The 27,808-nt window shown below is 36.3% G+C and overlaps 1 protein-coding gene across 1 annotated transcript; it reads left to right on the top strand.

Moving 5' to 3' along the window:
* Positions 1 to 62: 62 nt before the first annotated feature.
* YAF2 (YY1 associated factor 2) lies at positions 63 to 24,216 on the top strand. The gene is made up of 4 exons (XM_021545297.3): positions 63 to 362; positions 493 to 618; positions 19,815 to 19,967; positions 22,540 to 24,216. Exons 1-4 carry the CDS (start codon positions 337 to 339, stop codon positions 22,775 to 22,777), a joined length of 543 nt encoding a protein of 180 aa, XP_021400972.1. The 5' UTR covers positions 63 to 336; the 3' UTR covers positions 22,778 to 24,216.
* The last annotated feature ends 3,592 nt before the right edge of the window (positions 24,217 to 27,808 follow it).

Below are 27,808 nucleotides of genomic sequence, written 5' to 3'. Positions count from 1 at the left end.
GCGGCGCCGCCCCCGCTCCGCCCGCCGCCCCCAGCAGCCCCCGCGCTGCCCCGGGCCCGCCGCCGCTCGCAGCGCCCGAGCCGCCGCGCAGCGAAGCTGCCGCCGTGCGCGGCCCGCCGGGCGCCGCGGCCTGCGGGCGCGCTGGTTGGCGGCGGCGGGACACGTGAGCGGGGAGGCGGCGGCGGCAGCGGGAGTTTCCCCGACAGCTGGGGCTTGCGGCGGCGGCTCCTCCTCCCCGGGTCCCCGCGAGAGCCCGGAGACCCCCCGCGCTCCTCCTTATTGACAAACGCACAAAGGGCCGCGCCGGGGCCGGGCCGGGACGCGTCTGGAGCCGGCATGGGGGACAAGAAGAGCCCGACCAGGTAGGGGCAGCGGCGGCGCTTTCTCGTTCCCCCGCGCCCTCCGGGGGCGCGGGGCCGGCGGCGGGGGCGCGCCGGGGGCGGCGGGCGCGTCGCGGCCGGTGCTGCCCCTGGCGCGCGTGTGTCTCCGCAGGCCGAAGCGGCAGCCGAAACCCTCCTCGGACGAGGGGTACTGGGACTGCAGCGTCTGCACCTTCCGCAACAGCGCCGAGGCCTTCAAGTGCTTGATGTGCGACGTGAGGAAGGGCACCTCCACACGGTGGGTCGCCGGCGGAGGGGGAGCGGGGCCGGCGGGGGGCGGCTGTGCGGCCGTGACAGGAATCGGGGCCGGGGAGCCGCGGTGCATCCCCAGGGTGAGAGGGAGGGCGGCCGTGACAGGAATCGGGGCTCGTTTCTCAGGAGTGGGGGCGGGAACACGCAGCCTCCCCCGGCCGCGGCTCCTCGGTGAACCTGACCCAGCGCTGCGCCGGCGTGTGTAGAAACAGAAATAATAAATACCAGGAAGGGCATAATTGCCTGCACAGCCTAACCCTGGAGGTATTGTGCCCTCTCACGAACAAGAACTGTCCTCTAGGGTGTGCCTGCTAAGACAGTCACCCTTTAAATTTTTTAAAAATTTATTTTAATTTTTTTCCTGTGAGTTTAACTTTGCTTCATACATAACCCCTTTGTTTGATTATTATTGGTAGCATTATTTTAATTTGCTTTTCATCACAGAGCATCACCATGCAGGTTTCCGAGGGCTATAGGGGGTGGATTATAACCCTTCAGTGTTCAGGAGAAATTTTTAGCTGAATTGCGCTTTATGGAATTGTCTCCGTGTGTACCCGTGACTTCCCAGGAGGACCTTTCCTCTGTACACCAGTCACAAAGCTTGCTGTAGATTAACTGGTTCCTGTACCTGCCGGTGGCCTAAACATGTGTGCTTGGGGAATGGAGGCGTTTTACAAACGAACTTGAGTGCACTTGTAGCTATGCATGCTAATAGAAGGTTGCTCAGGAATCCTTTCTTACCTTTTCATACCTATGGGTTAATCCCATCAGCAAGAGAAGTTTAAATGGCAATCAAGTTGCAATCCTATCAAAAGCCACAATTACATTGTAGATATTGGTCAAAGCAGTGATATCGTAAGGGCAACGTTGGGTCCAATTACTCGATAAAAATGATTATTCTTTATTTCTGGAGCTAGTTTCCCTGACTTCTGAAAACCAGAATGAATATTGGAAGGACTTCTCATAACTTCAGTTGTGAATATTAGTTGAATGTTTTTGTTTGTTTGTTTTTTAACAAAGAAAATCAGTAAGGTAAATGTGACAGGAGGGAATTGCATCTGTCACATATATTATGGTTTCCTGTTATAACAATGGCATTCTGTTTATATCACAGAGAGATGTGTACAGATTGGTATCGTTCAGCAAAATAAGACTGATGAATTAATGCAAAGGCTTTAAAAACATAATGCAAAAAGCCTCTAACATCCAATCAGTTTCATAAGAAAATTCAGTTTAAAATTATGTTTTATTGCTTTGGAAGCTTGGCTGGATAAAAGCATTGAAACTTAAAATTTTTTTTTTCTTCTGAGAAACAAATATTTTCATTGTCTTCTAGTTTCCCTGCTTGAATATTTAATATTTAAAATAATTTTTCAACAAATTGTCTTTTTTCTTTTTTTAGTTTCCACTTTCTCCCTGACAGTGACCTGGTATGCAAACTGTAGTCGATAGGTTGATTCTTTTTTCCCCCTCTACTTAAACTCTATAACAATGTGTCCCTGATTACGTTTATGGGACTCTTTTTCCCCCTAAGATTTAGATGGGTTGCATCTTCATATTGCAAAATCCAAGTTTTACACATGGCATGAGGTAGATAAAAGTTGAAGTTTTAGGCCAGGCAGCTTTTGTCTCCAGTTCTGATATATGATTTGAGCCAGTAAGGAGACCTTTGTGTCCATGAAGAGAATCATTAGGGTGCCAAAGAAACACAAAAGGCCATCTGGGTGCTTGTTTTTTTTTCGTTGTGTTTTTTGTTGTGGGTTTGTTTTTTTTTTTTTTTTCCCTAAAGACCTCTGGAGTCCAAGTGACCAAATGATTACCTAGGAAAAGCATTTGTTGGTGTTGCCTATAGGACAAAATGGTTTTCATCAACATGGGGCAGGATAACGATGCTGCCATGTTTTGATGGCACTGAGAATGCATTATTTATTTATTTTAGTCTTCCATTTTGAAGCTTGATGTTAGATTAAGGTGCTGCATCAGCATGGTTGTTGCTGTGCAATGCTTCTTGCTTAAAGGCTTTAACTGTGGCTTTTTTTACTGATTAGAGCTTTGTCTATAAGACATTGTAAAATGCTACCTTTATTTTAAATTCAGAGCAATCTCTTTCTTTTTGTTGAAATGTGTACCTGATTCTGCATGTTAAAAGTTCATTAAATGTGACCAGATTTGCAGGTGGAAAAACAGGCAATTGTATTGAAGCTAAGTGGATTTGAAGGCCACTGGAAATCAGGTGCAAAGTTGATTAAAGCTTTTTTTATTTTAATACTGATTGTGCACATTTGCCTTTCCAGAAATATTTTCAGGTATGGGTAGGTTTTGTGGGTGTTTTCACTGTTGAATAATTTCTTCTCTCTGAAAGAGTTATCTTTTGTGCCAGAGGCTAGAAGTGGATTATGTTCTTTAGTAACTGATATAATTGTTAAGATTAGTGCAAATTTTTACAATTTCTTGATTATATTTTATTTTTAGACTGAATTTTGAAAGCAGATTAGATTATGGAGTTAAATTAACTTTTTGTCTATGGCAGTATTGCATTGTATGGTTAAACTGGGCTGTCCTTGGAGGGGGATGTCCCAAGGGAAGTCCTGGATGCTGCAGGAAGTGGTGTAACTGATTCCCAAGGTGGCACTCTCTGGTCTAAAAGCAGTGCCCCAGCATGGTGCCAGCTAGATGTGCCATAAGTCAGATGTAAAACTAAGATCCTATCTGCCAGATGGATATCCCTCTATCTTTTACCCTACAGCTATTGTCCGATGTTAGTTTGGTAATGTCACTGAGGATCTAAACTCTCCATGTACACACAGCTTTAGTATTTACTTTCTAACTTAAATGGTGCTGTTTTGTTGCTTGGGTACTGAGAAATTACTATGTTCCTCTTGATAGGAGACTGCACTGAGTATAGTAATTATCTATGTGTGACCTTTAAGACATTTTGAAATCTTTGTAGATGAAAGATGTTACATAGATGTAGGGAACATAGGACCGTAATAATTACTGCTTTCTTGAACAAATCTCCTGCTGAAGTTCATTAGAAGCACAAGTAAGGAATACTGAATAGAACCCTAATGTACTGTATTATAGAGGGAACTAGTAGCAACTTCTGTATTTAGATTGTCTAGTAGTTTCCATTATAAAGAAATTGTATGATCTTTTTGAGGAGGTTTCTTGTTTGCAAAAGCCATTGTAATTTGGCAAGAGGAAAAGTCTTTAGGCTAAGTAAGTGGTCTGATTTCCTTGCCCCATGAAATTATTTAAGTTCTGCTGAGACTAAATGACTTGAAAAATCTTAATTCCTCCTCTGTCACTCATGCTGTACAGAAAAGTCTTTGCTAAAGAACTGAAAAAGCCCAGACTGGAACTGTTAAAAGCAACAGGGGCAATGATGGCATGCTGAAAACACAGAAGGGAATTATATGGCTCCTGAGGAGGTTATAAATGGGGTTGCTGAATTTGGGTTGACTCTCACAGTTACTGCTTTGTCAAAAGACAGTTGCTCCACTGGCAAGCTACCATTTCTTTCTTCTGTTCTTCATGGCACCATCTACCATTACTGGTTGACTTAGAAGAATTGGGCTGGATCCTTGGGACAGACCCTATTGCAGCGAGTATTTTCTCCCAGTTTGTCTGTCCTTCAATAGATGTTTGGATTTTGGTTTCCTTGTCAGCTAACACCATTAGTCACTGTAATTTAGATGTGTTGTAAAGCTGAAGATTTAGAGTTTGTGTTGCTGGGAAGAAGTACACAAGAGGATTGGCATTCCCTCTAAAGGAGTGCATGTTTCCTACTATCTGCTGCCTTCTAGGAGGCTGCATTACTGCCTTGTTGTCACCTCTCTGCTTCAGCTTCCTCAGATGTGTTATTAAAGCTCTTGTTATTCAGTTAGCAATAGCATCCAGATTTAAAATTACCTGTCACTTTGCTTTCCTTCATGTGTTTTTTATGCATGTGGTCTGATCTCTAGTTGCAGGATCCTATTTTTTTCCATGCTGTTACAAACCACTTCTCCTTTCAATGTGAATGATGAGTATCCAGGGCAGTATAGTGAGAGCTACAGGAGAAACTGCAAATACTGGCTTTTTAAACTTTGAAGTGCTTGTAATGATATTCTACTGTGTAAACAAAACAAAAAACCGATGCAGGGACATGTGATCAATTTCTCCTTTTCAAACTTGATAACATTCTGTGATTTTTAAATTAGGGAAAGGAGCTGTAAGTGTGGCCCTTTAAGGATAAAGGATGTTTTCACTAATAGTAAAACTAAGTGTGAAAATAGTGAATAATAGTGAAAACTCTCTTGGCTAGTAGTAGGGAAAGATTTGTTATTCAGACATGTATTTTATGATTGTTATGGTTTTATTTTATTTTTTAGAACTACTTTCATTACTTGCTTTGAATTAAAAAAAGACATATCAATGAATCTGAGTCTTAGTGCAGGCTGTTCAAGCTCTTTTTTTTTTTTTACCTGGGGAAATGGAGAATAAGGAGATGAGACAGGTACAAATGACTTCTGTGAAGTTTTGTGGGTTTTTACTTTTTTTTTTTTTTTTAAATTTGGATATAATTTGTTTTTAACACAGGTTGAGTGAGCTCTTATATGCGATATAGTTTATAAAATAGACCCTGAAATTTATAGCCATAATGTGAAAGTCATGTTTAGTAAGGATGAATTTTTGTGGATTTGGGATCTATACTTCTTAATGTCCTTTACTGCTGAAATAGAGATAATATATAACCAGACAAATGGGGGCATGGCTTCTGCATTCTATGATCTATTGATCTTCATCACTAAATCATTCTTTTCTCATGGGCTAAGGTATGAAAAGCCAAATTTAAATCCCACCAGACACCTCGGAGTGTGAGATATAAGGGCCTGGGATAGAATCTTTGTATATTTTCATGGTATTTGGTCGATGTTCCTTGACTGTGCCTGAGAGTTTGGCCTGCTAATGTATTTTATAAACATATCTGATAATCTCCTAAATATGAGATACATGTCTCTGCTTGGAACTGCTATGAGTTTGTTTTGTGCTTTAAGACTCATAAATAAAATGTTTAATTTTTAAACTTAGCTATCAAGGTCATTTTTCTTCAGAAAACATGTGCAATGTGTTTAGTCATGTACCATCTGGATGTTTATAAGCACAAATCAGTTACATTTAATCAAATCTGGTATTTGTATTTCTGTTGAAATGCAATACTGCTGAGGACAGAGAATTGGTACTTCTCTTGTCTATCTGGTTTAACATGTCTGTTTCACAACAGCTTGTTACGGACTCTTCTGCCTTCCAGAATGCAGCCTCTGTGTGTGCACATGCGCGTGCATGTCGGGTGGAAGGTTGGGAAGGAGAAAAAGAGGAAGAACTGCCTGTCATGCTGATTTAACAAATACATGACTGAATCAAGCTCAACAGACTCAAGAACTGTTCGTTACTTGTGGTAGTTTAGAGAAGGAAATATATGCAGAAATGAAGTGAGTGGAAAAGTCATACAGAGCTTGGCAAAATATGGATTGTATATTACAAGTTTTATGGCTTAATTATGAAGAGGAGCAAGAATAAATAGTTCTTTTGCTCTGTCGATAGCCATTGAGTAATCCAGTCATTTTGGACTTCTGTCTTATTTTTAAAAACAATTTTAAAAAGTAACCTTTAAAATTATTTAGGAATTTATTTAGGAATTGTTTTCCCTGAAAAATATAGTGAAACTTAAGAATTCTGCACATTTCAATTTCAATGTTGTTATAAAACAATGAATTAATTTTTATTGATTGGGTGGCTCTGTTAGGTGCTCCTCATGGGTGGAGCTTGTATGGGCAATAGAGAATGCAATGGGCAGCCAACCAAAGGAAAATCAAGTCTGTATTTTAGAAAGGAGTAGGAAGACTTTTTCTTTAAGGTTAAATCTCGTTAAATCTTTGTAATTTTGAACCTTACAGGTGTTTTAATTTGTTACTCTAAGAAGCTCATAAAAATTGTAATCTACTTGATCCACTGCAGCCTGGTATCCTTTTTCATCTTGTTACTTAAGTAGGGCTTTTTTTCATGTCGTTGTGGGGTCTGCTGTGCTTTGTGCTGTCTTTTTTGGAATTCATAATTTTAACTCTGAGTCACCTTCATGCAGGATTGTCTTGTCAGATAGTTCTCACCATCTCTCAGCTTGATTCTTGTTCTATTCCTTATGTTTTTGTCCAAATTATAATTAAAAATTTTGAATAATATCCCTGTAGAACCTCACTATAAATGCCACCCCATAGATAAATGTAAATATATCTACAGCTGGTTGTTGGGAGCTATTAAGCAAGCAAACTTAATTTTTGAAATTCCATCTGCACAGCTTTGTCCTCATCATGGTTTAGCTTAAGTGGGAGAATATATTTTTGACTTGTGTTGCAAATCAAGACTGGCAATGTGTACTTCTTTTCTCCTAGTCAGCAGTGCTACTAGACCATTAAAGAAAGAAATTAGACTGTCAAACCAATTGGCTTTATCCTTTAATTCTCCCAATTCTTAAATAATTTCTTTCTAGTATCTTCCTGAAATTGAATTATATAGAAGTTTTTATTTGCCCATTTTAGGATTTTCCCCCTTTTTTTAACTTCTGCAGTACTTGATGGCTTCTTTCACCTTTCCTGTATTTGCTAAACATCTTTTTCTAAGGGTGAATTTCATTAGAGGCTGTTGACTGCCATAAATAACATTCAATGGTCTGTTTCTTTTATTCTAGCTTGAACTCATACTCCCTTGTTTAATTTGGTTATATGGAATTAAACTTTTGTGTGGGTACTGAAGCAAAGAAGACTTTATGCCATCTGGTATTTGCCTTCTTTCCACGATTAAGTACTTCCCTTTGGGGCATAAGTAGTGTGTGTTTTGATATATGTAGCTTTGCTTGCTGTTGTATTTTTTTTTTGTTGTTTTTGTTTTTTTTTTTTTGTGGAATTGTCATCTTTATTTTTGGTGCCACCAGTGGTATTCTTATTCTATGTGAGTTTTATAGGGAAAATTGTCTGTCCTAGACTAAAAACTACTAGGATTTGAATCAACACCTAAAATAAGATTAACTATATTAAAAGAGAAGATTAGCTGGTAAAAAGAAAGCTCTTGTATCACTTGTAAAGTGATGAAAATTTGCATTTTCTGCCCCTTTTTTTCCAGTTTTTCCTTGATTGCTGTGACAGCTCACTGTGTCTGTTCCTTTAAAACTTGATAGGAATATCTGTATTTTTCATCTTGAAAATCAGGTTAGAATGAGCAGTATGCTTTGCAGAACATCCTTGGAGTATCAAATGATGTCTTCTTGGCTACAAGATACTTTTGAAGTAGGCGAGTTAGAACAAAATACTAAGTGTTCAATTTTTATACTTTCACACAGTGGCTTATCCTGGTTTAAGTAGGACAGAGATCCTGAGGATTGTCTGTTCTCTGAAGTGCATTCCACTGGTATGTGGTATGCTGATGTAGAGCAGGCTTGAACTTGGAGAGTTCAGCTGCAGAATGTTGTTGGGAAGCTTTTGGCTGGCAAACTTTCCATCAAAAGTCAGATTGAAGAATAGAAGATATGACCATGATTTCTGCTACAAGTTTTTTCTTGTTTTCTTAGGAATTGAGGGGTGGGGACGAAACAAGCAATTGAAAATTTTTCTATTCTAATTTACTGAAGATTTGTAACCTGTCTTTAAACTTTTCCAAAATGCTTGAATGTACTTTCACCTGTACCATATAGCTCATATGACAGTGCCTAGTGGAAAAAAATTGTGTGAATGAATAGGAGTTTGAAAATTCACTATGGGAATAGAGTTCCCAGGTCTAAAAGCTGAAAAAAGTTGGTTTGGTACATGCTGTGAAACGAAAGTTATTTGTTATGTCTATCATTGAAATCTGTGATTAGGGAAATGCACTAGAAATTTTGTAATTGAGTAAAAAGGATAAAAGAGAATGTGACGATTCATTCTGTAGCATCTTTTTAGGTTAATATACATCTTAATGAAGAACATTATGAAGACTTGATTTTTTAGGGAAAGTGTGTAGCCTTTTCTTCTACTTAAGGTGGACATCTTTGTGGGGTTGGCTCTGAATGGAAGAAGTTCTAGATTGTTGCCAGCTTCTGGGAAGATGATACTTGCAGTGCAGAACAAATAGGATAGGTCAGAAGCAAGCTCCTTCCAGTTTGATAAAACTAGCTGTGCCAAGTATTGGCCCTGTTCAGTGCAACAGTGACTGCTGCTGCATCATTGTTATCCTCATCTTTTGCATGCTTTTTTTCATAGGTGTAAGAGAGTTTCACAGTTTCTGTAGGAAAGGGTCAGAGGAGCAGTGTGAAGGATCCAATCCTTTGTGGGATTGGCATTTGGAAGAGGTCACTTCCCCATGAATCCCAAGGATCTAGGGGTCTAGGAGACTGTAACCACTTCTTTTTCTGTAGACTCCCAAATACTGCCTTCTCATAGGGTGTTTAGAGGACACTGAGCTTCCTGACCCCTGCTCATATGTAGCTCATTGTCATCTAGGAAGCATAAATTAGTTGATACCAATATGTTTCTCAAGCAGGGTATTTTCAGTATTGCTGTTACACTGAGCATTGGTGCACCACAGCTTGTGGCATATGGGGAAGAATTCTAACAACAATATGCAGGAGGTTGGAGCCTTTTAACTGGTTGTTGAACTAACATTTGATGGCTACTTTGAAAACTGTCCATGAAGATGAACTTTGTCTTTCTAAAGGTACTGATACAGAGATTTAGAGCAGGCTGTTGTGCACTGTACTAGTTGTCTTCAGGAGACTTGCTGGCCTCATGTGGAAAATAGGGCATTCCCTTTACGGGAATGATTAAATAGGGACACTTCCTCAAGGGGTAGTTTTCTCCACATTTTTACAGTGACTGATAAAACCATATGGGTCATGTGAGTCTATTCTAATTGAATCAGCTTTTATTGAAAGATGGAATTGTTAGAAATGCACTGATTGGATAAATTCCAAGTAAATTATTCATACTGTAAAACAGCTAGGAATATGAAAGCACAAATCAGAGCTGCCTGAAAGTTAGAATTCAAATATACATAGGATGTGTAGAAATTGCATTGCTACTCTGCTATATGCAGATGGATCTATATCATGTTTTCTCATAAAGACCACTAGCTCCATCATTTGCACTGTCATAATTATTCACTTGCATTATTTGCAGAGGCAGTGAAATGGCCTGTTAGCACTCTAGCATATGACAGAAGTAATGGTAATGAGAAAAAATAATTTTGGATAGCAAAGTGTTGAAGGTGCATTTAATCATGAGCTGTTTCAATGTAGCAATAAAGACTAGCTTCTCACAAGATAGCTTTTTGTGGTGATTAGTAAGGGCATATTCATGTGACACAGCAAGCTAAATGTAGTTTAATCTGATAGTTTTTATTCTATGAATAGCTTAATAGAGTACTGATGACTGAGGGAGTGAGCTGATCTGTGTCAGAACCCAAAGACTGCTTCTCCCAGTAGTGATTTAATTTAATTGCTAACAACTTGTACTTGCATTACAAGAACCTGGCAGTAGGAAATATTTTTTACTTTTCACAAGACTTAAACTGTTCAAAATCAGCAGTGACATCACAACATGAGTTTCTTGCTTCTGTGTGGAACACAGTTTGCAAGATTTAGCTAGCCACAGCATTTGCAATACTACTTAGTATACACGGTGTCCCTGATGATTTCCTGTTCGCTTTAAATAATACCACTGATGTGCTTAATTGTCACTGATGTAAGCCTTTTTTATTAGAAGGTAATCTGTGGCTTACTGGAACTTGATCTCAAAGACCAGCAATAATAATGGAACAAAGGTTTGTGCTGGATTTATAGTGGAGTTGAAAAAGCAACTTGTTATGCAGTATTGTTTGGCAGAGCCTAAAAGCTCTTGTACAAGGTGCTGAAGAAAGAGATTGTGGAATAGATATGATAGTCAGTAAAAAGCTAAATGTAATTTTAAAAAGCAAATTTTGGCTTTTGTATAATTTTTTTAATTTATGTATCAAATCTAGAAGAAAATGTTAAGTTAGTTGAAAAATTGCCTGATAGAAGAAAATAAAGTCTGAAACGCTGTAGCTACTAGTCTGCAAATATATGGAAGGATATACTAAAATCTGTTGTGCATTTTGGGTGTACAAATTCTCTAATATTTGGGAATTAGTGTTTTACATTAGTCCCTCTACTATTGTAGTTTAAAAAACATTGCATACTTTTAAGTGTTTACTGTCAGAAACTAACACTTGAAAATTTCATTGTCTTGAAGCACAAAGAAAGATCAGTAAAAAAGGTAGGGAACTTTTTGCTTGGTTTCTGTGCAGCCTGATTGCATATACTTATACCTTAATGGTACAGATTTAAGCATAAATTGGAATGAACTACCTAAAATGTAACAGTTAATGTTTTGCCTTCTTACTTGAAGGTTTAATAAGACTCTGCCACTCTGTGTCAAATTGGTTGTTGATTGCCAGCATTATTACTTTAGGACAGCTGCTGCAGTGCCTTAATACATATATGCATATCTTGGTTGTAGTTATTTTTTTTCTGTATTATAAAGAATTCAGGTAATAATTTCTTGTTACCTGAATTCTTTACAATACCTAGGAAATTCTTTTGCATTTTAAGGCTTGGTGAGATTGTGATGCAAAATTTAATTTGGTCCTGTTTATTTTATTTAACACTGTCAGTACTATTTCAATGTTTATACAAGTGTAGGCTTCAACCTTCCAACATTTTTTGTCAATTCCTAGCTTGAGAAGAGCAGTCTCTTTGAAGTTAAGCTCTTCAGAGGCAGAGGTTAGCTCGAACCAGGGAAGAGTCAGATAGCTGTATATGGTACATTTTTAGGTCAATGTTTAGATGACATTGTTTACATTTTTTTGTCCATAAAATCAGTTACATTTTCAGGAAAAAGACTCTGGAAGGGACATAGATACAAAAATCACTAGTGTCAGTGTACCTGTTCTGCAGAAAGACTTTTTCAGTCTGATAAAGAGTGAAAACATGTCTGAGGAATTGGAAATGCTAATTGCTTGCTTGATACAGTAACTTGTTATCAGTATATGGGGCTGTGAGAAGGGAGGTAACCCTCAAAAAAACCTGGCTAATGGATGGGAGAAGAGTTTATTGACTTTTTAAGAAGGTTTACTTCAAGGTAATATGTTACTTGTTGTAGAAACTGAATTTGAAATATCTTTAGTTTGTTCTGGAGCCATCTAGATGTTCTGCCATCCAAATCGGCATCATTGATCCATCATGGAAAGTCACATTCCAAAGCTGCTGGTTGCAACCTGTTCTGTGATATGATGAGTGAAAAGCTCTCTAAGCGCTATTACAAAGTTAAGAGTTAGATCTTTGCATAATTAATGTCTTTTTGAAAATGCAAAGGAAGCTTCATACTCTAATATTGCTGCAGTACTCACCTATAGATGTGCCCTGTAAAAGTTACTGAAATCAATGTTGTAAGAATTGCTCAAAACATTCATATCTATGTGAAGGTGTTCTACTATGTTGCAGGAATATTCACACCTTAGAAAAATGTTCTGCTTAAAACCACTTCTTCACATCCTTCAATTTGTTTAAAAAGCTGCTTACTGTAAAATCATGCCTCTTTCTATTTGTCTCCCTGTATATATCTGCTTGTTTTCAAGATTAGGAACAACCTTTTATTTTAAAATTAATTGCTATAGTTAGTGTGTTAAGAGATATTTGAGAATGTGGACCTTAGAGAAATGAGGAGACGTGGTGGAGGAGATTTTAGTAGAGACTAGCTAGAATATGATGAGGAAGTAGAAAGTATGTGAAGATAAGCTTTTCTTGACATTCCAGTAATGACTGGAAAAATGGAAATTAGAGTATTACTGTGGATATCAGATTTCTATTAGCCTCTTGAGGCATTAATATTTAGGATAGATGTGAGTGGAAAATGATCTTCAAATAAATTATAAGATATTTAAAGTCTGTACATTTGTATTGCAAGATGACCCAGTGTAGTAATGAAAGAACAGAGTAGAATTTGAATGGTTCAACTTTGTTCTCAACAAGATTTTAATGCCCTTAACTGTATTCTGTTTAGATTTTGAAAAGATATGTATGAAACAAACATCAGCAAATCAGGATTTTTATCAGGGTTTGGAATGTTTATAAGGCATTTGTGAAATCATTGCTGGATATTGTGAAATCATTGAGTAGCAAAAGCTGGTGGAGGAGGAATACTAGTATAAGAATGATGCTGGAATTCCATTTGAAAAAATATTAGTTGAGTCAGCTCAGTTAGAAACTAAGGAGCAGATAGAAAGGAGATGAAATCTGCAGAGCATGAATGAGAGAGGGATACAATCATCTATTTATAGAAGGTTGCTTTTTAAGCAATTGTCCTTCGTAAGTAGCAAATGAAGAGGAAGGTGGGATTCAGGAACACTTAAGTGATTAGTTGAAGGAGCTGACTGACTTTCTCTGACGCTCAGTGCATAGTTCTAGGTATTTTTTCCTACAAACTGGTTGACCTTGTTCTTTTATGCTTTGCATAAAGATACTGATTTGGAAGTGCCTGACTTTGATTTTAGAGTTTCTACTACATTAGTCAGAACTGTGACAAGTATTCTAGGTTAATCCATAATGCATCAGGATACCCTGTGTTTACAATGCAGTTTTTAGAATGATCTCCAAGACTTTCCCAAGGAGACATCATAGAAAAAGTCATATGTGGAAACTGTAAAGGGAAAAACATTTCTGTGTTGTACTGATTCTATTAGTTAGTAGTCAGCTTCATGAGTTTGACCAAAGATGACATATATAGATTATTTACTACTTGTGAGACCTTTTGACTATAGCAATTTTGCTAATTCCTGTAAAACCCCAGAGAGTTAAATTCAGGGTGCTAATTGACTAGACTACAGATTTCCAAAGAATGAGTCCTGTCATGCCATGCTGGTAGGACAGAAAGAAACTGATGTTTAGAAATATGCTGAATTCACTGCCTAAGCCCTGTGCAGTGAGGGCCTAAAAGCAGCAAGAAGCTGAGTAGAAGATACGCGAACTTGCATTAGCTTGGAAGCATTTATTCTGTCCTCCTGAATCACCTGAAAGGGAAAAATACTTTATATTTTAAGATTTTTCATTTTTGAGGAAAGGAGTCTAAGACCAAGGCTAAGATGAAATCAGTCAGGTTTCTGTTCCAGATATTTTTAACTTTTTTGAGGAATTAATCTGCTGTCTTGAACAAGAAGTCCATGTCTTCTTGCAGGGAAGATAAGTGTAGATAAATGGTACTGCTTAAGGATTAGGGAGTGTCTTTGAATAAAACCTCTAAGTCTCTGAAGCTAGATTTTGTTTGGTGGTGGGTTTTTTTTTCTAAGAGGTGGAGAAAAGGATGAAATTTATTGGCAAAGTTGGGAATTTGAAATGTACAAGATGCCATGTAGATTCTAGATTAAAAAAAAAGTGATAAAATATGAAGAAATGCTACAGGCTTTGTTTTTCTTGGGAATTTTTCTTTTTCTGGGAAGGAAAACATGGTAAGAGATAAGATATATTGCTGATCTGTGTTGAGCTGTTCTGATGAATAGACAATTCCAGGTCTATAATAGTTACCCCTTCTGTTTGATAATATCATCATGATCATAGAGGTATTTTCCAATCTAAACAATTCTTTGATTCCATTATATTACTCTTGTTGAATTTTGCTGTCATTCAAAAGGTAACTGATTAGTATTTGGAAGAGAAATTTGAGTCCATGAATCCAGAATAAATCAATGCCATCTTGGCCAGCTAGGACATCACATCCTTCTGTAGGAACAGTGTTTCACAGACAATTTTAGTAATTGGTTTAATAGGAAACCAGAAAGTAAGAGGAATTTGTGATTAAAATTGTATCAGATTTTTGATAGCTAAATAAAACTGGACTAGATTATTCTGTAGTTATTGGAGGAAAAACTTGGCAAGTAAGTTGATCAGAGCCCAGTAGCAGACTTAAGTATCAGGCCTAATGTGATATTTTAAATTTTTAGATAAGTTATGTGTGTCCCTAGCTTTAGAAAACAGATAATTTGTCACTTGAGAGAGGATAAGGATAAGCCTCTGGCAAGAGCCGTTGGCCTGAACTGAAGCCAGGAGGTGGTAGGACTTAAGGAAAGAAAAGAAAGGATCACATTAAAATGGAAGCTTTTCTTCCATTTTAAGCATAATGGAAGGATATTCTGAATCCAGGTTTTCTGTTGAAGAACATCTTTCAGCTTGATTGAATGTTGAGGTGACAGCATTTTCTTAATCTAGATCCATGTGTTTCAATGGAGAAATTTAAATTTTAATATTTCTGCAGTAGTAAAATATAAAAAATGGGAGGTAGAGGTTCAGGAAAGAGTGTGCCTTTGAGTAAGTTGCCCATTTTTATGGGTGTCTGAAGCCTCTAAACTGCATGTTATGGATGACAATACACTTCCTTCAACAGGTTGGAAAAAGCACTGGGCTTTAATTAAAGCATCTAGATTTCTGTATAGAGAAGTACAGGTTATATTCTGACATCTGTGGATATTGGGAGGATATGGGGTATATGAGTCTGTGTGGACCACTTCAAGTCCAGGATGACTCCCACGAAATCAAAGCTAATGTGTTGGCTGCTCCGTTGGACTGTTGATGTCTGTACTTTCAGCAGTCTCACTTGCTTGGTGGCTCTGTGTGCTACTTGGCAGCCTTATTTGGCCGACTTGGCAGCCTTATTTGGCTGACTCTGGCCATTCGGGATATGTGGCACCAAATGGACAAATCGACTCTCAATTTTACGTGCAGGGGTACCTCTTGCTAACACAGGACTCTCTTGTGATGTAGGTAGATTTGGGGTTGGTTCATCAAAAAACTATCACAGCCCCATCGTGCTCCTTGTTGCCAGACTGGCAAATGAGCCCTTAAGCTGATGGACAGATAAGTAGTTCAGGTCTGTCAGAATTGGAGCTTATACTCTGAGTAGTGCAGGAGACATTAGATGCTTTGTGGACTTGTGATGGCTGCAGAAGCAGAATTGTGCAAATGTAGTTGTGCTCTATGTGAATTAAATTCACCTAAACACCAAGGTACTTCAACATTAAGCCAATTTTGTTGTCTGCCTGTTTGATGCCCAACTCGGGCAGCTTGAGTTTACTGTACTTCTGGTGTCTGTCTTGGTCCATCAGTATTGTATAGATGTTTTTTGTTTATTTTGGTTCTCAAATGGATCTGCTTTGCTGTAATGAGACCAAGTTACTCATTATATCAAATTAGTCAAAATACTATTTACATAAGTTATTGGTGAATACTAGATGAGAGAAATCAAGGAAGCATGTACTGCTGTGAGATGTCCAAAATTATTTATGTGCAGGAAGGTACTGTGTTGAGCTCTGGATCATGGAAATTGCTCAGGGCAACAGTTCCAGATATCATGTGATTTTCTTGAGTATTTTTCATCTCTAGGCATGTAAATTTCTGTGCTATAAAGATTTTCTTTTAAGAATGTCAGTAATGAAAACCAGTTCATTCTGCAGAGTATTAAATACTGTCTTCCTTTGAGACTGTCAGTACTGGATGAGTTTCTGCACACAAATGCTAAAGCAAAGGCAAGTTTTTGCAGCCTCTATAAATATGCTTTCTAAACCAGTAGCTAGATCAAACCTGGTAAGGTAAAATGTGGCTACATCCTGCAACAAGAACACTAGAGTTAAAATGATGACATCCTTCTTTTTGAGCATTTATGGGAATTTAAGGGAAGACAAAAACTTTATCTTCATATGTTTGTCTTAATGACTGTTGGGTGCTTAAGGACAAAAAATGTTAGTTTTCCTAATTTTTTTAAAGGAGACGAAGTGAATATCAAGTAGGACCTTGAAAACAACATTGGAATTAGATAATTAATAAAACTGTAATGGATGAGATTGGAATAGAAGTGTAGGTAGAAGTATGACTGATGTCAACTTAGAAGAAAGATAACGCTGTCTAGAAAGGAAAACTAGGTAGTAGAGAAGGGGAGTGCACTATTCAGAGATGCACTGTTTAGAGATCTCTTGGAAGCTCAGTAAATCAGTTTCTTGGTATGGCTACAGTGCTTAAACCATAAAAGTTCACCTCTGGAAAGAATTGCTAGCACTTTTCTTCTGTAATAGTGTATACCTTTCTTAGTGTTCTCCTTTAAATTACTAAAGTGGAATTACCAGGCAAAAGTACAAAGCTTTTAAGGGCTGACTAAATAATAGGTATTGTTTTTATGAACATTTCTGCTTGTAGTTCTGGATTGTTCAGTTGTGGTGGTCAAATACTGTTCCAGTCATAGAGGCAAAAATGCTTCTAATCTTAATGCAGAAGATGATAGAGCTTCTTTCTAAACATGAGGTAGCTCAGGTTCTCTTGAGTTTTCTTAGAGCAAATTACTATAAAGATAAACAAAAGGCCATGTTAACATCATATCTACTTAATCTGTAGCACTGTATTGCAAGGAGTCTTTAACTGGTTTAGAAAATGAGTAATTTTAAATGTTGTATTTTGTTACAGGGATAGTTTCTCTTACTTTTATCTTCTCTGAAATAGCCTTTTTAAATGAATTTATTCATGCTTGAATGACATGATTTAGCTACCACTAAGCAGGAACGATTCTATCAGGTTCAAGCTTCATGGGTGTAGTAGAATTATCTCCTGACACTTGCATGGCTTATGAAGTGCTTGGCTGCAGTTCATTAGTCCCTTTTGAGTACCTGGTGAAAAAAATTTGAGCATTTGAAAGGCATTCCTAGTGTTGAGAGATGAATTACATTTTTGTCAATGTTTTTAATATAGGAACCTTGAATTGAAGCCTTGTTTAATAAATCAGAATGTGAGAAAGCAGATAATAAAATTTAGAACAGAGATGTAACTGATAGCTGTAGAAAAAATTGACAACAAAACATATGGATGTTTAATGGAAGGATTCTCTTGTCACAGCAAAGCCACATCGAACCTCTTGATTAATTTTTAGTGCATCTTCCAAAATGATTTCTCTGTGGGGTTTTTTTTGTCTTTACTGACTTCTGCTCCTTGTTGCAAGGATTTGTTTTCAGTCTTATTTGTTTTATGGTATTACGAAAAACATTCTAAGTCTAGGACTTAGAACTAAGCTTAATTTCCCATCTGTACTCTTAACAGAAATTATCTAGTTTCCCCTCAGGAACTGAAATGGTTATAAATTCATATCTTACTTGGCTAAGATTTTTTCCCCTCTCTACCCCTTTCTAACAAGCTTCTGTAATCATGGTGAAACAATTCATTGTGTGTCATGTTCACTGATGTCTTAGTTCATAACTAACATGTCCGATCATTCTCTCAGGTCACTGTGTAGTAATGATGGGATTGTCACTTGACTGTCATGACAAACTGTATCCCTATCTCCTGGAGCAGCCTTCAATTCAAGACAGCTCATCTGTTTTCTTTATATATCACAACTGTTTTCCACCTGAAATAAGCTTGTGCATCAATTACACCTTGGTGGTTCTTGTTCTGTTATGAACTACTGTGACAAAAGGTTGAAAAAAATCTGAGGCAAGTTTTAAAAATGTCTTATGTACTGTGTTAGCCTACACAGTTTTAGTCTATTGAGACCATTTGAGTTGTTCACTGTGGGCTCACTGTGTGTGCTCTGCGAGGTTCTAGTACTATCAGCTGGGTAGTTTTCACTAAAGGGATTTGTTCCTATTCTTCGTCCCTCCATGAGTCAGCTCAGTTCATGAGTGGGTAAGGGGTAGTCTAGTTTTTTATCCCAAAGTTCTATTGTGTTGACAATTTATTGATAGTATTTCTTTTAATTTATTTTGATTTATTAAGAACTTACTGGGAAGACTCATGAAAGCTCAGCTGGTTTATATTAGTTGTCTTTTCCTACACTTTTTGAATTCTTGTAATTTGGGTTTCAGTCTGTAATGATTGCAATAGTTCAAGTTACTGAAAATATAACCTATTAATGGGAGCTGCCTTGATTTCCTGCACTTCTTATTTTTCTCATTTCTTCACCCAAGCAAGAAGTGCCAGTGGTGTGATCCTGTGGGTTGGGATAACTAGGTTTGTGTGTGAACTCATAGCTTCTGTTGCTTTAATAACGGTTTTGTATTTTCAGAGTATCACAGTGCATATAATTTGTGCTTTTTCTATTTTAAAAAACTTAACATCAGAATCCAACTAACAAAACCCAAGAGCTTGGCAGGGTAAGCATTCTTTTGGAGAAGAAATTTACATCTTCAAAGCCTTAATAACAGAAACTTTTTTGTATATCATGACTTGAAATTTCTTAATTCCAAAACTGCATAACAAGTAAATACACTTGCAATGGAATGAATAAAATGTTACATTTCAAACTAGAATCATTGTATTCCAATACAAAATGGAATAAAAAATTAATCCATTTCAAAATAATATTTTGGAAAATGTAAACATAATAAACTGTTGAAACTCTTTTGCCTGCTGTTGGTCTTTTCACACTGATTTTTAGTTTGGATCAAAACTTGGAAATGAAACCTGCACTGTGTATACTGATGGAATGTGCTCTTATGTTTCTGTTGCCAGCTTCCAAAGTAAATGTGTTCTGACAGCTATATCCTACTAATTAATTAGCTGTGTATTTTTTTCCAGTGAACAACATGATAAAAATGATACACAACATGGCTTATTATTGCCTCTAATAAATTTGTTTGAGCTGAAAACACTTAAGTTTTACTCTGTAAGACCATGGCTTTAGCTCCGATAACCTCAAAGGTCAGCTTTTTCCTTTCTGTGATAAGGATTGTCTACTTCTGTGCTGGAGTAGATTCAAACGAGACCATTTCAACATTTGAAGAGGCTGGGAGGTGTGGTAGTGTAATTTCTGGAGGAATTGTCTTTTGGAGCTCACTCTGAGCTCTCTTATCTGGATATGACAGCTGCGAGAAGAGGGTTCATTGCAAATATGGTCTCTAAATGCTGTAAAATATAAAAAAAAGAGAACCTCATTTGTTGTTGATAATGCAAGTGAAACAAAAGGCTATAATGGGTTTAAATTTTATATGCTGTCTTAATGAAGTAATAAGCAAAATATGTTTAAACAATATTTTTTTTACAGTGATGGTTAGTATTAATAACTGAAGTGTAGATGGTTTAAGACTTGGAAAGTCTAAGCATTATGCATGTCTATATATATGTGCACACAGGAAACCTCGACCTGTCTCTCAGCTGGTTGCACAACAGGTTCCTCAGCAATTTGTGCCCCCTACACAATCAAAGAAAGAGAAAAAAGACAAAGTAGAAAAGGAAAAAAGTGAAAAGGAAACAACAAGCAAAAAGAACAGTCATAAGAAAACCAGGTAAAAAATTAAGAAACTTTTGCAGTATTCATAAAATGTAATTTACAAACAAAAATAAGAAAGTGTTCATTGATTTTACTGCTTTCTAAATCCTGTGGCAAACAGGTTATATTTTGGTGTGAAGTTTTATTGGTTTAGGCTGTGTATAAAATACAAAGAAGACCTGCAGTGTGTACTTGTGGCCAGAAGATGGAGACCAGCTGAACAGAGAAAAAAAGACTGATTTTAAGGGTTATTTAGTATATTGTTTTAAGGGTTTATAGAAGTATTTTTCATACCATACAAAACTGTTGATAGGTAAATTGATGATACTAATCTCTGGAAAAAAGAGGAGATGGGAGTGATTAGTTTTCATGCAAAATAGTAGTGGGAGGAGAGAGAACCAGTACCAGACTACAGATGAGTAGGGAAAATAACTTAGTTATTGATGGCCTTGTAGAACCCTTCAGCTTTGAACGGCTGAACAAGGGCATGAATTAATGTGACAGGATAAGGTATGTCAATTACCTAGTGATAGAACTCTCTATGCCACATCTGGGATGCTGAAGGACTCTTAGAAGTGAAAACATGAAATATTGCAGTACAGACAAGGAGTTGTAAAAGCTGTGATCTTGCTGTGAGGAAAGAGGGTGTAAACTGCTAAACAAAAGCAGCAGGTTTAACTGCTAATTCATCATAATCCAAGCATAATGTTATTGTAGCAAGAAAGCAAGAATGCTGTGTCAAAAAAGCTGTAAAGTGTATAAGACATGTAGTCTAAGCAAATGTGAGAGGAGCTATTGATTTTTTTTTTTAAGCACTCTCAAATAGCCCAGCCAAGAAATATCCTCTGGGATTAGTTATGCAGAGAAGTAGCAGATGGTTCTGTTGTGCCTGAAATAGGATCATTAGGATCAGAACAAGGGAGGGACTGAGAGTCAGTAGAGAGCAGTCATTAGGAAAGTCATGGTTAGCATTTAGGACACTGAGGTGTTATTTCCTTTCCTTTATTTCTTTTTTAAATACAAATTTACAAGCTTACCTCATGCAGCTGAAGAACTTCAGTTATAAAGCATTTGATGTTAGCATAGTGAGCTTTAGTTAAGCCAATTATAAATTGGAATACTAATGAGTAAATTGCAATAATACAGTAAAAATGCAAAAAGTGAGATAGGGAAAGAGTTTGAGAAATTTGAAAAACAACTAAAATAAAATACTGGACTGAAATACCAGTATGACCTTGCAATTAAGAATTGATTTTTATTTTATTGCTTCAAACAGTTAATTTTTTCCAAGAATTGTTTCACTAGGTACAATTATAAGTTAAGAATGCTTGATTAGTTTAGGCAGATTTCTTCAGTATTCTTTGAGAAAAGGATATCCTTTTATTTTTGCCTTAAAATGTTTATATTATTACTGGAAGCAACTATAAAAATCTTCATCCATACTCAGTATAATTAATAAGCTCCAGGTACACAGCATTTGTGCAAGTTGATAATTCTGAAGTTTTCACTCTATTCCCATGAAGCGTATCAGCAGATTTTTCCGTTTCTTCTGAGTTGCTTCAGTCATGCTGCTTAGGCCTCGGGAGCATGATGTCAAAGCGTCAAAGCCTGTCTGAGTTCTAGTGGAGAAAAGACATCAGTTGTTTCAGCTGAAGTGAATGAGAACCAATTCTACTTCAAACAAAGTTGATGGTAGGGTAAAGGTTAGAGCTTTGCTGTTATCACACCTGCAAACATTTGTCATTTTATTACAGCATGAGCCAGTGGTTGCTGTGGAGTCAGTTAAATGCACAAACCGTGCTGTTCATAACTGCTTGTATGAATTCAGCTGTCTGGTACAAGTTTTTCATGGTGATCATGGGAAAGGACTAAATTGAAAGTATTTTATGCTTGTCACTAGCAAAAATATGATGGCAAAACATAAATCAAATTATTCTTTAGTTTTTTGTCGTGAAAAATCAAACGATTGAAAGGTTTAATGAAGATACTTACTCTGTCAACATTATGTATCATTCATCTCTGCATAATTTAAAACAGAGCCTATACCAGGAATACCAGAGTTATACTGTGAACATAAAGTCCAGTTCCAATAGTATACTAGTGGTCCTAATGAGGTTTGGAAATGAGGTAACACCTGCTGCAAGTTAACAATGTGCTGTTGAATTCAAAAGACAGACACCAACATCTTCATTACTGAACATCATTTTCTAGTTAGAATTGCTGCTTCAGGCTGCTGCAGAGATGGATGTTTCCCTGGATCAAATTTATAACTTTGCATAGTTGCAATAAAGAAAGAATTATGTTTTAAAAGTAAAAACCTTAATATATTGCTGCATAGTGACATTATTGAAAATGTCAACTTCTAAATAGTTCTAGGAGATGGTAATGTGTTATAGTCAACTATTTCCATGTAAAACATACTAAGAAACACTCCACTGTTAATATTGCTGGTACTTTGTTTTCCTACATAGTGTTGCAAAAAGAAGTCTTACATACGCATTTGTTCTCCTGAGCTCCTAAAAAGTAAGAGAGAGACAAGGTAATAAGATGGTGTGTGTGCTTTTAATATGATTATTTGCTTTATTTAGGCCAAGGTTGAAAAACGTGGATCGAAGTAGTGCTCAGCATTTGGAAGTTACCGTTGGAGATCTGACAGTCATTATTACAGACTTTAAGGAGAAGACTAAGTCACCACCTGCTTCCAGTGCTGCTTCTGCAGATCAACACAGTCAGAGTGGTTCTAGCTCTGACAACACAGAGAGGGGAATGTCCAGGTCATCTTCACCCAGAGGAGAAGCATCGTCACTGAATGGGGAATCTCATTAAAGTTTATTTCCTCCAGTTTCATTAGTCTCTTCAAAACATGCAAATACGTAAGTTCTGTCACCACATTTTCATGACAGATGAGTCATACATAATTAATATGTTGACTGGAACATGATGCAGTTTAAAAAAAAAGAAAGAAAATAAGTGCAGTGATAGAATCAGTAATAGCATGAAGCTGAGTCAGGGAAGGTTTAGGTTAGATACCACAAAAGGTTTCTCACCCAGAGGGTGGCTGGGCACTGGAACAGGCTCCCCAGGGAAGTGGTCACAGCACCAGCCTGACAGAGTTCAAGAAGTATTTGGACAACACTCTCAGGCACATGGTGTGACTCTTGAGGCTGTCCTGTGCAGGGCCAGAATTTGGACTTGATGATCCTTTTGGGTCCCTTCCAACTCACCTTATTTTGTGATTCTATAATAATTTAAATGCTATCTACAAATGCTTATGAAGCATCTTCAGACCAACTTTTTAATCTACATGTGTAAGGGTGCCATGAAAATGTGGTTTGAATGTTCATTATGCAGTGTTATTGCTATGTCCATTTTCACTTTTAGTTTAGCAAATTCTAACACAACTCTTGGAATCTCTACTATTGGCATGTACTAAATTAAATTTTTATAACATAGTTCAAGCTGCCTAAATATGTATTATTTGAGAATTGTGAAACATAGTTATATGTATGCAAGTCAAAGATCAACTTAATTATTGCTGCAACAGAATTTTCATAATAATTATCTTCTTAAAAACACCTGCTGGTACTTGGTGTGGTAAAATAGGAAAAATGTTATTAAAGAAAACATTTGTATGGATTTTTGCCAATGTTTGACACATTTTACTAGATTACTGTTACTGAATTATGTTGATGGTTTTACCAATATTTTTTGACACTTAAAACACTTATTGTAATGTTTACAAGCAAAATAGAAAACACATTCTAAGCATTGATTAGTTAACCTTGCAATTCAGGTAAAGTACTGCATTGTCGCTGTACACTGGTATTTTGTGTTGTGTAACAAATACTGAACCTCAGATGGTGATGCATTTGGCAAAAACTATTTGGAAATATGAAAGTTTGGAAAAGCTCTATAAAAAGAACAGATCTGCAGTTCTTATTTCTGCTTAGTGCTGTTTCTTTGCCCCAGATTTTTCTAGTGTCACATAGTCACTTATTTCAGTACAAGAATATCAGATGTTGCACAAGAATAAGGAAATAACAATTATATTATTTTTTTGTTCTTGAATCAATTTCTTTAATATTGAATTGGCCTGTTATAATATATTATGTCATAAATAATTTGAAAAACACTCAGTATCCTACTTTATGGCATAAGCTGTCAACATTTACGCACTTAGCAATATACTGATAAAGAGCAGAACTATTTACAATACCATCTGGTATTATGTAAAATTACCAATAAAATATTTTTGTGAATACAGATTTTGCATTTTTGTTTACAACCAATAAGTGTTTTGATACATACATACAAATCATGTATAGATTTTAAATTATATATTCTGGTTCAGTACAAAAGTCCATTTAGCTCCTTTTAGTGAGGTAAGGCACTTACATTCCCATGAGCCTTTTCTTTTTCATTCAAAGTAAATATATTTTTAAGCCTATGTGAAAGTTGGATGGACCTTCTTGGTAGTGAATCCAGCCCCAAGTTATTACCCACATATGATATGTCTTCTTGACAGCTTAAAATAATGGATTTTTGTAGCCCCTGACAATTGTGATGTTTGGTGGTTTCTTGTAGTAATGTAATTTTCTGTTTTTAATGCAGTACTTCTACAGGCACAATGGTACTGTTCTATTTTGTAAGATGCTAGTTGTGAACTACAGTTAGTTGCATAAAATGGGAGTCTGATGTGATATCTGAGAACATACATACCTCATTCCTTGGTGTTGCTGTTTAAACTTTTTAGACATCAAATGTTAATTATAGGCTGTTTCAGATGGATAACTACTGACCTGTTTATTATGTATTCTGCTTTATCTTACTAAAAATAGGATGTCTGTTCCTTGCTGTTATCTGGCCAAATTTAGTATCTGTAAAACATGCTTTTTAAGGTTCTTAAATGTTTTTGGGGCCGGGCTAGTGTTCAGAATAACACATGCTAGCTTTTAAAAGAAAAAAATATATGCTTCTCAACTTTATTTTTTTATATTTTATTTTTAGGTGGGACTATTTGCAGAATATACTGATGTAATGGATTACAAAAGAGTTGAAACTGTTTAAAGCAAACAGTTTAAATATAGTAAATCTCATTGCAAGAAGTTTTATGAAAAGTGTTTCTAATTTTTAAACATAATGAATGCTAACACAATTCAGAATGTCTTGCAAAGAAATAGTAATCTATTACCAGTAATTCACTAAATGGGAAATGTATTTTTATTTAAGTTCATGTGAATAAACCACCCAGCATTGCCAACAAAAGGACTCTACTTCAGAATTAAGTAGCTATTTGATTTGAAAGGAAGGATGGAGTAGATTTTAGTATGATTCAACTGTCTCTAGAGAATAATCTCAAAAATGTGGTACAAGTATGGTTATCAAAAATAATGCAGAAAGTCTCACTGTTCGTTATGGAACAAGACACTGAAGAGCAATTTCTACTACATGTGCTACAGAAGTCAGCTAGGATCTTAAAAGCTATGGTGGTTTTAACTGAACATTAGGTTGCCATTGTTTTATTGCAATGATGCTTGTTTTATCATTAAGCAAAGTTAAGTTTTTGCCTGTTTGATGATTAAAAGAATATGACAATACTGACAGCAGAGTAGACAAATTCTAAGCAAAATACTGCATTTGAATCTGTTCATAATATAATTTAAATGAACTTCACTTTCATAATTTCTAAATAATTTTGACTTGTAGTAATCCTAAGTCCTTTTTTCTAACTGTAAATATATTTAAAAACATCTTTACTCCATTTATAAAAAGTGAAAATTTAATGTTGTAATGTGTTCTGATTAGCTATTTTTCTCTGTGATTGCTCTCTGCATAAGAACTGTTATTTGTTAAATCTATATATGCATCAGTCTTCAACAGCCATACATCCTGGGATGTTCGTGAAATGGTGGCCCCACAAGGACAAGTGTGATAGTGTTCCATGTAAATGAGTTCCTTTATGTGCTGATTGATTGTCTGGTTTCAGAAAGGAAAAGGAGAGAGAAATGGGGGAAAATGAAGTATAAATAGTTCATTTATAAAGTGTACAGTAATTCATCTCTTACCTTCCTAACTTTGCTATTAATTATAGGTGGTATAAGAAAAAGAACAAATATACAGTTGATTGATCTCTTTTTTCATGAATTTAAATCTACATATTGGAGATAAAAATTCTTCTACTTAGTAGCAGGTTGAATTATACCATATAAAATATTGATTCTGACAAAGGAGGTAGTAATAAATAAATGACATTTCAAAATTTAAAATTCTTGCTATTAAAAGTCAATAATTAAGAATATGACTGGAGTTTTAATCTAGTATGGGTTTAGATATTTGATGTTTTGGAGCATAGATTGTAAAATCTCAAAAACTGATTTTATAATTTGTGCACTTAACATTTTTTTTTTTATATTATGAATAGCACATTTTCAAGTAGCCATGCGAGACAGTACTTTCTAGAATTTGTTCAATTGGTTCACTGTAGTGATTAGGCAGGTCTTGTAAACTTCACACCTTTCATCCTAAATTCTTTACTTTTTTCCTCTGACAGTTTCCTATGTTTTGCTGATGGATTTTACTTTGTTAATAGGATTGATTTGGCATGAAACTGTCTATTGTGTACTTTTTATCCAGGGTTCTTTAACTATATCTGTTTGGGGTTTTTTTCCTGTGACATGCCTTTATTTGGCGCTTCTCCCTCCTAGGGAGTTTGGGTATAATTAATTCAAAATCAGAAACTGTAGGGAAATAAAAAGGCATTTACATTTAATTTCTCCAAAGGCAACAGCAAGTGCTATACTTATAGTAAATTTAGCCTGTGCTAACTCAGGAATAAGATAGAAAAGATAAAAACTAATGCTGGTTTTGGCTAGTGGACCAGTCAGTGAAATATGGCATTTTGAAAATGCATACTTCTATCTCAATGTTAAGATTTTGGTGTGCTGGAAACACAGCTTGAGCTTTCAGAGGTCTTCTTAACCTGAAATATGACCCAATTTATGTCAGAGCAGTCTCAGTTTGAAAGGTTGTAACTTCAAACTAGCTAAAACTGTGCAGTAAAATCAGTGAAACCATAGAAGTTCAGATGGTTTTCTTTTGTGCTGTCAAAGTTTTAAAAAGAGGAGAAACTGTTAAAAGACTTGGAAGACTTGTCTAAGACCACAATCATCTTGAGCTTAGGTTGACATCTAAAGAACCTATGTTTTAACAAGAATTAACAGGATTTAGCCACTAACTAAACTTCAAAAATTGCTTCCTAAGTTAATTACAAATCAGTGGTCTATGGAAATTATTCTAACATCTTGTCTAGAATTGAGTAAATGGTACAACAGCAATGGAAAACTGCATCCTTGTTGGAAAGTACTATTATCCAACAGCAAGTGATGTTTACATGACTTTGCTAAAGTCATAAGACATTATGCCAAAAGATTGTGATATGTCTGTGAACAAGGCTTAAACTGTACCATTAGATTGAAAGAGTGAAAGAAAATGCAGTGAAAAAAACAAATTAGTTTCAGAACCTAGAGTCTTAGTAGTGCAGGATCTTATTACAGCCTCTATTTAAGTGTGTTGGTAAAAATTAATAAAAACAAATGACCACTGAATCACACCAATGTATTCAATCCTAATCTTGCCCCTTTTATTATGTGAGACAGATAAAAGTCATCAGAATGAACTTCCTCTGTCTGCTAATGGTAGATTTTAAGAGCAGACAGTTTAATGGGCACAGGAAGTTTTAGGTGTACTTTTAAGAAGTTAAACATGGAAGATGAAGGGCAAAAGCATATTCCATAGCTCATAATGGTTATTATTAAAAATGATTACAAGAGATTGCTGGTCCCATATGGGGTTTTGTAA

The sequence above is a fragment of the Lonchura striata genome, chromosome 1A (assembly GCF_050655825.1).
Source record: "Lonchura striata isolate lonStrDom1 chromosome 1A, ASM5065582v1, whole genome shotgun sequence".
Lineage (NCBI taxonomy): Eukaryota > Metazoa > Chordata > Aves > Passeriformes > Estrildidae > Lonchura > Lonchura striata.
This window is presented reverse-complemented; position numbering and strand designations above follow the sequence as displayed.

Excerpts from the sequence above, each read along its gene's own strand:
- YAF2 (XM_021545297.3), top strand. The coding sequence starts at position 337 with ATGGGGGACAAGAAGAGCCCGACCAG. Across the intron at positions 619-19,814 it reads AGGAAGGGCACCTCCACACG|GAAACCTCGACCTGTCTCTC; the intron begins GTGGGTCGCCGG and ends ATGTGCACACAG. Across the intron at positions 19,968-22,539 it reads AACAGTCATAAGAAAACCAG|GCCAAGGTTGAAAAACGTGG; the intron begins GTAAAAAATTAA and ends TGCTTTATTTAG.